General features: G+C 51.5%; 1 protein-coding gene across 2 annotated transcripts; it reads right to left on the bottom strand.

Annotated features, from left to right (window-relative positions):
- Window positions 1–4,300: 4,300 nt before the first annotated feature.
- On the bottom strand, window positions 4,301–10,671 carry MEX3B (mex-3 RNA binding family member B). Of its 2 annotated transcripts, none has more exons than XM_028706089.2 (2): window positions 8,965–10,671; window positions 4,301–7,791 (listed from the first exon to the last, which is right to left on the bottom strand). In XM_028706089.2, exons 1-2 carry the CDS (start codon window positions 9,218–9,220, stop codon window positions 6,212–6,214), a joined length of 1,836 nt encoding a protein of 611 aa, XP_028561922.2. In that variant the 5' UTR covers window positions 9,221–10,671; the 3' UTR covers window positions 4,301–6,211. The 2 variants fall into 2 exon arrangements, with proteins under 2 accessions (XP_028561922.2, XP_028561925.2); XM_028706092.2 differs by lacking the exon at window positions 8,965–10,671 and adding an exon at window positions 8,539–8,958.
- Between the last annotated feature and the right edge of the window lie 341 nt (window positions 10,672–11,012).

Below are 11,012 nucleotides of genomic sequence, written 5' to 3'. Positions count from 1 at the left end.
CCCAGTACGTTTCCGAGCACAATTCAAAGTGTTGGTGCTGACCTTTAAAGCCCTAAACGGCCTCGGTCCAGTATACCTGAAGGAGAGTCTCCACCCCCATCGTTCTGCCCGGACGCTGAGGTCCAGCGCCTAGGGCCTTCTGGCGGTTCCCTCATTGCGAGAAGCAAAGCTACAGGGAACCAGACAGAGGGCCTTCTCGGTAGTGGCACCCGCCCTGTGGAATGCCCTCCCACCAGATGTCAAAGCGATAAACAACTACCTGACATTCAGAAGACATCTTAAGGCAGCCCTGTTCAGGGAAGTTTTTAACGTGTGATATGTTAGTGTATTTTTGATTTCTATGGAAGCCGCCCAGAGTGGCTGGGGAGGCCCAGCCAGATGGGCGGGGTATAAATAATATATTATTATTATTATTATTATTATTATTATTATTATTATTATTACCCCTGCACCCACAACATGCTGTGTAACAAAATTATTTGCCTTGACAAGCAGAAAGTCACAGGCACCAGAATGTTGACATTCTGCTGCAAGAAGGAAAAACACACCATCGTGAGGTTAAATAAAAGCACAAGCAATGCTGCGATGTTGGTTTTCTGGGATATTTTCAAGCAACACCTTTTTTTTTTTCCTTTGCAAATTGAGGACAGCTAATGGTGGAAGGAAATTGCATGACTGAATCCTTCCCCAAAGGGAAGTTTCCCTGCACACAGAAATCTAGTACCTCAGGGAGGAGGATGGACTAGAAGCCCTCCTCTCCCAAACATCACTTTTTAATCAGAGTTGGGTTGTTTAAAAATGCAAGGACAAGGGACATTCAGTTATGTGAAACTGCCCCTCCTCACCGCAATCTAAAATAGTATAGTATACAGTGGTACCTCGGGTTACATACGCTTCAGGTTACAGACTCTGCTAACCCAGAAATAGTACCTTGGGTTAAGAACTTTGCTTCAGAATGAGAACAGAAATCATGCTCCGGCGGCGCGGCAGCAGCGGGAGGCCCCATTAGCTAAAGTGGTGCTTCAGGTTAAGAACAGTTTCAGGTTAAGAACGGACCTCCAGAATGAATTAAGTACGTAACCAGAGGTACCACTGTAGTACAGTCATACCTCGGGTTACAGACACTTCCGGTTGTACATTTTCGGGTTGCGCACCGCGCCGAACCCGGAAATACCGGAACAGGTTATTTCCGGGTTTCGGCGCTCACACATGCGCAGAAGTACTAAATCGCACTTTGTGCATGCACAGAAGCGCCAAATCGTGACCCGTGCATGCGCAGACACGGCACTGCGGGTTGCGCACTTGCCTCCCGCACGGATCATGTTCGCAACCCAAGTGTCCACTGTATAGCCTAGGAACAGACTATAGTACAGTCTAGGACAGGGGTCTGCAACCCGCGGCTCCGGAGCCGCATGTGGCTCTTTTACACCTTTGCCGTGGCTCCGGGGCGGATACTAGCGAGGGGAGGAGGCGCATTGTGTGCCCCGACACTCCCCACTGTGGCAGGCGCTGTACTGGCTGTGACGTCGCATGGGGGCAGTGCGTGCATTAGTCACGCACCGTCCCGTCGTCACCTTCCCGCCCACTGTCAGATCGGAGGTCAGCGGCGCGCATGCTTTAAATGTCGCAATGGTTTTGCGGCTCCCAGGGGGGTTTTTTCTTCGGAAACGGGTCCAAGTGGCTCTTTTTGTCTTAAAGGTTGCAGACCCCTGGTCTAGGAATAGCTTTGCCACCTCATCTGCTATCACAACTAGGCCTACAAGCCAAAAGGAATCTGAATGATCTACCCCCAAACATTCTGCAATATAGACTACTTGAAAACTGCTGAGGGTCTGAGTGGACCACTTAATTATCTTTCTGCCTGATGTAGCAGTTGTAATGAGCTGTGCCATGTAATAAAATAAAAACAGCTTGCTGGAACATAACAATGGCCCAACTAGTGTCATGTAGAGGTTAGCCTGGGAGACAAGGGTTCAAACCCCCTCTCAACCATGAAGTTCACTGGGTGACCTTGATCCAATCGCTGCCTCTCAGCCTGACTTACCTCACAGGGTTGTTTGTCTACTTATTCATTTATAAAATACTGCTGTATCATAAATACATCATAGCAGTTTACAATAGAAAACCATAAAAAGTTAAAAGCAAGCCAAAAGCAAAAGAATTAAAAAATAACATCAGAACCCCACAGTAGGGGGATGTACTCTGAAATGCCCACATAGAAAAGTTTTCTGTAGGCATTTAAAAGTTGGCACAGAAGGTGCCCGGTTACATTTTATTAAATTGTCAAAAATTTCACATGTACACTCCAATACATAATAATTTTTTCTTTTGTTTTGCAGACTTCCCACCCCGTTTTCCACGGTGTTTTTTAATTTATCCCCTCCTTGCTGCACCCTATCGTCTCACTCTTATAACAATCCTGTAATCTCCCGATTCCTTCTGCTACTCATAGTTCAAATCCTGCTCACAGACCTGATCTACTCTTGCAGATAATTTCAGTTGTAAATCTATGAATGGGGAGGTTTGGGCCCTCAAAGCATTGTCAGACTCCCCAAGTCCCATCAGCTCCAGCTGACATGGTCAGACCACAGAAGACGTAGCTCAACAACTCTTGCAGAGTCACAAAGCCTTGCCCATCTGTGTTTCAGATAAAGGTTCTTCTCCAGCTATGTGGCCCAACCTTCAGGGTGGCCTTCAGGGGATGCTGGACTGCAGCTCCCATCAGCTTTGGCCAGCATAACCAATGGTCAGGGAGTTGTAAGCCCAGAGATGTGAAGAACACCCAGTCAGGAAGGCTGCCATACATACAGTACTTCTTACAGCTCCAAAGCAAGCATAGGCAAACTCCAGCCCTCCAGATGTTTGGGACTACAACTCCCATCATCCCTAGCTAACAGGACCAGTGGTCAGGGATGATGGGAATTGTAGTCCCAAACATCTGGAGGGCTGGAGTTTGCCTATGCCTGCTCCAAAGGCTTGCATCACTGGGGCTGTCAATGCTGACCGCCTGTTCAAAGGAGATATGGAACTTCTGCCAGCTCCCTCTTCTGCTGCTAAATAGGCAATTGGCCGGATCAGGGATAACAAAGTTGACCTTAAAAGATCAGGCTGCACTTGTGGTTTTCTGATCCAGTTGTGCTGACCATGAGTAACACACCAGCACATGAAAGTGTGATACCTGGATTGCAACAAAAGAGTACACATTGAGGAGTTTTTTTTATGATACAGGTACATTTCATATGGGGCGCGGGTGGCGCTGTGGGTTAAGCCAGAGAGCCTAGGACTTGCCGATCAGAAGGTCGGCAGTTTGAATCCCCGCGACGGGGTGAGCCCCCGTTGCTCAGTCCCTGCTCCTGCCAACCTAGCAGTTCGAAAGCATATAGAAAGATAAATAGGTACCGCTCCAGCGGGAAGGTAAACGGCGTTTCCATGCGCTGCTCTGGTTCGCCAGAAACAGCTTAGTCAAGCTGGCCACATAACCCGGAAGCTGTATGCCAGCTCCCTCAGCCAATAAAGTGAGATGAGCGCCACAACGGGACCTAATGGTCAGGGGTCCCTTTACCTTTACCTTTCATATAGTACACACAACAGGTCTTTGAGATCAAAGCAGCCTTAACTGCAGCAAACTCAAGATGCAAACTTCAAAAAAAAACCTTTATCAAAACATAGGAAAGGGGGAACAGGAATCCTAGCTACTCTGGGACATTCTCCCCAAAGCCAAAAACTCATTTCATTAGGTCCTGAAAGCTACTCTTAAAATGAATGTGACCTACCATCCCCTGTTGTGACCCTCCAGGCAAAAACTCAGCCCACCAGTCATACATTGTGCTCTGCCACGGGCTTGGCAACCCCTCGGTTTTCAGCCTGATGGGTCAAATGATGTCACAAGCGGTGTCAGGCCTGCAGTCTGCACACACAGAAAGAATGGAAGTTAATATGGGAAGCAATTGGGGCCACTTCACACAACAGGATACACTTATTTGCAAGGTTAGGATACACTTATTGCAAGGTTGCAAGTGCAAGTTTGTTGCATTCTAAGGATCACACTCAAAGCTTCTTCTGAAACACTTCATTTAAAAAAAAGAAAACCAAAGGGGACTTATCTGAGAGTGAGGATTCACTAGGGCTCCTTGCCAAACTTAGACTTGGTGGCAAACTCAGGTTTTCCCCCAGGCAATGTGCGGAACATCCCTGATAAAGACTTTCCGAAGCAGTAACCTCAGATCAAAGAGACATTGCCTTCTCCCCACCATAAAAGAACGCAATAAAACAACCACCAAAATCTAACCACAACACCAGATGCTTTTCTGTAATATTTTATTTATATAGAAATACTTAAAAAAACATGAAGTAGCACCATTACTTAAGTTTTACCTTTATTATGTAGAACTTTAAATGTCAGAAAAATAAAACTCTTGATACAATTTCAAATCTTGTCTCAGCAAATATAATATTAGTATCTGACCATGAGGTTAAAGGCCCTTTATCATAAAATAAAATATACTTTGTTTTTAAACTTTGCTCAGTAAAGTACATTTAAGATCAAGTAACATCACCTACATATACATAAACAAGTGGTAAACAAATGTATTAAAATAGAAATACTAAACTATAGTGGTGCAACAGAATTTTTTTGTAATTTCCACTGAATTCTATTTATACAAATGTTAGAAAGCATCAACAGTTCCTTTTGACTTATGCTTAAACGCTTCCATTTTTTTGTAATAATATAGAATAAAATATGCTTTATATCACTGAATAGAAAATATGCTGGGTGAAGCAGATTTAAAAGATTTCTTTTTTCTGAACCTATAAAAAATCTCCATCCCAACAGAATACTGTTCAAAGTATTACACATTTTATGGTTTTGCAATTCCATTCACAATTGTGTGATAGTAAAATAATACAGTGTTCTTCGCCATAAGGCCATACCAAAAAATAAAAAAGATTTAACCCAGCTACAAAAAAGTTCACTGAACTTAAATTAAAATACTTGTAAACATCTTTGCAATATGAAATATAATTTTTCAAGTCAAAAAAGAATAAAATACTTCAATCTGTATTAATGCAATTTATCTTTAAAACCTTTAAACGTTTTAATATATATAAGAGATATGTTACAGTTTCCTTTTTTTCTTCTTTTTTTCTTTGATAAAGCTGCAGTATCATAAGTTCATTATTATTATTATCATCATTATTATTATTATTAAAAATTCACAGGAAAAAATCTTGCCCTTTCGAGAACATTCAAGAAAAGTTATCCATCCATAGATTTATTTCTCAATAAGCAATCTACCAACTACCAGCACATTATACTAACTGTTCACACGCCATCATAATCCATATGCATTTCCTATTTTAATTTGGGGGGGAGGGAGAAAAAGAGAAGAGAGGAGAGAGAGAGAGAGAGAGAGAGAGAGAGAGAGAGAGAGAGAGAGAGATCATTTGATTTGGAAGCTTGGCCTTAAGAGAAAGTGTAAAAACTAGTCTATTACTAGAATGTCGTTCCTTAATATTTATAGCATGCACCAGGTGTCACAAACATCCCCCTTAAACCCATTCCTAAGCTACGGCACACTCAAGAATGCAAGGAAACAAAAACAGAAGTTATTTTTTCAAAAACCAAGATGGTCACCATCCTGCAAAATGTCAGGTTCCCCCACCCCACCCCGTCCCCCCACTCTGTTATTATTTATATTATTTTTGGGATGTGCGGATACTGCAGCTTTAAAAGCTCGACACAGATATTATATATATTTATATGCATGTATATAGGCAAGTAGAAGACCTTTTGAAGAAGAGGAGGTTGCTTGTCTGTGTGGGGGGGGGAGAGAAAGAGGGAGCATAGGAGCCAACTCCGAGAGGTCGAGGTCCCTTTGCCCCCCCAAAAGTTTATGGGGTGCATCACAAGAGCCAACTCTGAGGGGTCTTTGCCTCCATAAAATAATTGATGGGGGCGGGCTCCCTAAAATTGGTGGGCATTGCCCTTCAAATGGGGTACATGCACCGCATCATGTGATCGATGACGTGGGGCGGGGCTTGCCGGGGCCCCCAATATTTCATTCAAGTTGGCACCCCATGCCTTGCGATCCATTATGCAGGGTGCAGCTGGCCTGGCACACGTCCAAACCCATTTTTTAATTCAAGTTGGCACCCATGAGAGGGAGGGAAGGAGGGAAGGAAGGAGGGAGGGGTCGCGGGTTGGGGACCCTTAGGAAAAGATCCGGATGGCCTGAGTGACGGCGCTGTGGCACACGGGGCACTGGGGCTCCGTCTTCTCGCAGATGCGGTTGGCACACTCCATGCAGAAGAGGTTGTGGCCGCAGGGCACCAGCGCCGCGATCACCTCGCTCTCGAAGCACACGGAGCAGTCGCGGCTGCCTTTCCTCCGCAGCCCCGACGACGAGCACGACGAGCTGGAAGAGGAGCTGGACGACGAGGACGACGATGCCGACGAATCCGACGGCAGGCCCGGCAAGTGGCAGCCCAGCCCGTTGGCGTACAGAGGGTAGGAGCAGGGCGACGACGACGGGGCGGACGGCGAGGAAGCGGCTGCAGCGGCCGCGGCGGCGGCAGCAGCGGCGGCCACGGCGGCGGCGATGAGGCGGCCGCCCGGGTCGCTGCGCACCCGCCGCGCCAGCGGGTGCTGCTCCAGCGCCACGCCTCCCGCCCCGACGTGCAGAGGCGGGGAAAGGCGCGTGGGAGGAGGAGGGGGCGGGGGCGGAGGCGGCCCGGCGCCCCGCCTCTGCCCTCCGCTGCTCACCAGCAAGGCCAGGTTGGCGTTCGACGGAGGCGCGCCGCCGCCACCGGCGGGAAACGCGACGGCTCCGGGCGACGAGGGCCCGCGCTCGAACTGCGACCAGAGCAGCGGCGCGCCGGGCGGAGGCGCCGGCGCCAAGTCGAAGCCGGGCGGGGAATCGAAGGGCGGCAGCTCGGAGGCGCAGCAGTCGGGCGACGAGAGCACCTCTCCGCCGCCATAGACGCCGTAGCCGTTGTTGTTGTTGTTGCCGTTGTGGTGCGGGAAGCTGAGCGACGGGCTGGGCGGGCTGTAGTCGGCCAAGCGGGCGCTGCTGCCGCCGCTTCCTCCGACGCCATTGCCGAAGTACGAGTCGGTGGAAGCGCTGCCCAGCGAGCTGGAGCTGTCGTTGCGGTAGCTGCAGAAGGGCTTGCGGCCCGGCGTCGGGGTGATGCTGGAAGAGGAGGGCGGCGGAGGGGGCGGCGGCGGAGGAGGGGGCGGCGGCGGAGGGGGCGGCGTGGGCTTGCTCCAGAGGCTCCCGGCGCCGCCGGCGGCCAGCTCGAAGCCCACGTCGGTGCCGTTGGCGTGGAAGTCGTTGTCGTCGGTGAGCTCGATGATGCCGCCCGTGCGCATGGCGATGTGCGCCTCGATCTCCTCCCGCGCGCGGTCCACGTTCTCCGGCATGCCGGTCACCTCGAAGACGGGCTCTTTGTCGCGGCTGGGAGTCACGATGTAGGTGTGCGTCTGCTGCTGGATGCGCTTGATGGTGGCCCCCTTGGGCCCCACCACCAGGCCCACCACCCGGTAAGGGACCCGCACTTGGATGGTGGTTTGGCCCGGCAGGTTGGGCGGGCTGGGCACCGTGCCGTTGAGCACGGTGTTTTTGTTCCGGGAGGCGCGGATCATGGAGAAGTGTTCCGCCGCCGAAATGATCTCCCTCCGGGCCATGGCCACATCTTCCTTCCTGCCCGTGACAACGAAGAGCGGCTCCTCCCCGCGGACCGGGGTCTTGATGTAGGTGTTGGTTTTGGCCCGCAACGCTTTGATTTTACAACCTGAGATAAGGCGGGGGGGGGAGGGGAAGGGGGAGAGAAGGGGAGGGAGGAAAAAGGGGAAGGAAACACGGTTACATCTACTCCAGCTTTTCGGGGTGCAACAACGGAACGAGGGGGGGGGGGGGCACCAAGCCAACCTGCCTCTTGGTCCAACATTTCATCCACGTCGAGTTCCATTTGCAAGTCATCACAACCATGCCAGCTTTTTGACACAGGAACACACCCATCTCCGCACCTCGAACCAACCAATATTCCCATTGGCCAAAACAAACAAACAAACAAAAGCCCCCAAACGTTATTTGCCCAGGATCTCGGAGATAATAAGTTGCAGGGGGGTGGGGCGGCAGAGAGACCACAATACCAAAACACCTCCCCACACCCAACGCAACCACGCTATGAGACGCGAAGTGAGCGGCCACATTGCATCCATCGCAAGCGGGCAACCCAAATATGCAACGCCCCCTTTATATATATATATAATAAAATTAATAAAACCACACTCGTGCTCCGCACATTTCAGGGGGAAGGGAAGGGGGTCTGGGGGAGGGGGTGGTAGCAAGATGACATAGACAGACACACCGAGAAATACAAAAAGGTACCACCAGCAGCCCTCTTGAAGACACCCGCTTCGTAATGCAGATGCTTTGAACCTAACCCCCCCCCCAATTGTTCACCTCCTTGCCCGTTGCCTGTAAGGAAACACCCATCGATTCCTAACTATTGACAAATAAAGGCGCGCGCACTGACCAGCATCCGCTTGCATTTTTGCGCACACAGAATCAAATCAAAAGGGGTTTTTTTTAGGGCATAAAAGGGGGAGGGGTTGTGCTGCGAGATGAGGCGCAAACATCTGGATGCGAAAGGCGTCCTCCACCTCTGCTCTGCTTCACTTTCTTTGTCTAGAGTGGAAGTGGCGGCGGCGGGGGAGGGAGGGAGGGAGGGAGAAGGGTGTCGAGAAGAGGCGGCCAGGTTAGCCATCATCACAAACCCTGCAATTTGGACTCGAGGGGGCGAGCCGTGTTGGCATCTCGGAGGCAAACGGCATCCACAGAAACCCAGGGAGGAGACAGCCGCTAGAGAGAAGCAGCAAAAAAACCTCCCCTCGATTCCCACCCACCACACATCTCTCTCTCACACCACACACACACAAAGACGACCGAGCCAAGCCCCCACCTTGCCTGCCCACGATCTCGGCGACATGCTCCGAGCTGGGCACCGGGACGCATTCGGTCATGTTCACGCTCTTCTTGCGCGGCTCGTTGTCGTAAAGGGAGCCCGTCTCGTCGTTGTCCAAGCCCAGCAGGGAGAGCTGATCCAAAGCGATCTGAAGGGCTCTTTGGTCATCCAGGGTCTCCCCGCCTCCTCCTCCTCCACCGCCGCCTCCTCCGCTCCCATTCCTCTCCATGTCGGCAAACAAGGAGCTGGGCATAGTCCCGGGTGGATGTGGGGGGATCGCGCCCTCCGCTTCCTTTCCCTCCTGCGCTCTCGGATCAGGAGTGGGGGGCGGGGGTGGGGAGGGAGGGAAGCAGGGAAGGGAAGCAGCACCAACACACACACACACACACACACACCAGGAGAAGGGGGGAGGTGGGAAGCAGACACAAAGGAAACAGGCAAGGCAGATGGCCAGCAAACGGCAGGACGAGGAAGCGGTTGGAGAAGCCCGGCAAGCAGATCCTGGATGCTGGCTCAGAACAAAACAAAACGGGCAAAAATGCTCAGATTGTAAATTCCTTGCGCGCCGCTTGAAAAAAGGAGAAGAAGCCCCCCTCCAGTGCAATCCGGTTTATAAGATGCTTTCCAAGAAAAGGAGAAAAAAATACCCCACCACGACTCCCCCCAAGCTTTTCCCTTTTTCTTCTTCTTCTTCTTCCTCCTCCTCCTTGGGGGGGGCGCGGGGGGGGGCGCGTGCAGAGAATAGAGAGAAGCGCTCCGGTGCTTTTGGCTCCCCCCCTTGAGTTCCTTTGCTGGCCGCGATGGCAGGCGTTTCTTTAAGGAGCCCCTCCCAGCTTCCACTCACTCAGCGATTTCTCTCTCTCTCTCTCCTCCTCTCCCCCTTTCTTTCTCTCTCTCTCTCTCTCTCGCTCGCTTTCTCCTCCTCCTCTTTTCTGTCTGAGCCTCTGCTGCAGCCAGACAGCGCTGGGGAAAGGGGAGCGGGGGAGGGGAGGAGAAATCAGAGCGCCGCAGCGTAAGCGGCCGGGAAAAGCGAGCGAGCCGAGGGGAGCCGCCGACAGCGCCGCTGGAGGAGCCGATTGGCCGGGCCCGGCGGAGGGGGGCGGGCCGGCTGGGCTGCTTGGCCCCGCCCCTCTAAGGCAAGGCTCCTTTTCTTTGTTGTCTAATGCAGAACAATAAAGGAGGGGTGGTGGAGAGAGAGAGAGAGAAGATCCAGAAAGAAAGAAAGAAAAAGCAACCCTGTCGATCTGTCTATGTACACATAGGAAATCTTCCGCGCATTCATCAAGTCAACGCGGACCCAACATGACACTTAATGGCTCTTGCGGCATTGCAAACGGAGCGCTTGCAAACCCGTTTCCCATCCGGAAAAGGGGGTTCGTTTCTCCTCGTTCCCCAAGGGACCTCTCTCTATCCATTCGGGGTGCGGTGGTTTTTACGCAGGGATGAGAAAATGCTGGCCCCGAGTGATGGGTGGAGGGAGGGAGGGACATTTGCGCCGGCCCAAGGAGCCACGCGCGGCGCTTCCTGCGAGCAGCACCGGCAACAGAGGGGAAGGCAGGAGGGGTGTGGCTTGGGCTGACAGTGTCCCTTTAAAAAGAAAAAAAAGAGGGTGCCTAACCATCCGATGGGAAAAAAGAGGAACAGTCTAAACTGCAGAAGAAAGCGGGTTTTTAATTGCAGCCGGGGGAACCCCTGGGTCCCGCCTCCCTCCACACACGCACACCTTTCCTCCTTTTTAATTTGGATGCCTGCAACGGTGTGTGTGTGTGTGTGTCAAGCGATAACCTCTGAGCATGTGCAAAGCGGCGTGCGCTCTCCCCGCTCGCATTGGGGGGCGTTGGGTGGGAGAGGTTTCCAGGTCAGAGGGGCGTGGCCTCTCCAGGGGGACTTGACAGATCAGAGGGACGCCTTCTCTCTCTCTCTTTCTTTCTTTCTGCAAACATAAACTGCGGCGCAGCGCAAAGAACGCTCAACTTGGAACGCGTGCTCGCACGTGCACACGTGCACAAAAGAAAGGCAAGCTGCGATCGCGGGTTGGCCTGAGG

Source organism: Podarcis muralis, chromosome 14, assembly GCF_964188315.1.
Source record: "Podarcis muralis chromosome 14, rPodMur119.hap1.1, whole genome shotgun sequence".
In the NCBI taxonomy this organism is placed as follows: domain Eukaryota; kingdom Metazoa; phylum Chordata; class Lepidosauria; order Squamata; family Lacertidae; genus Podarcis; species Podarcis muralis.
The sequence above is the reverse complement of the archived record's forward strand: the minus strand, read 5'-3'. Positions and strand labels throughout refer to the sequence as shown.

Bases quoted from the DNA above. Each gene is read 5' to 3' on its own strand.
- MEX3B (XM_028706089.2), bottom strand. From the start codon at position 9,220: ATGCCCAGCTCCTTGTTTGCCGACATGGAGAGGAATGGGAGCGGAGGA. The intron at 7,792-8,964 runs GTGGGGGCTTGG...GCCTTATCTCAG, and splicing joins CGAGATCGTGGGCAGGCAAG to GTTGTAAAATCAAAGCGTTG.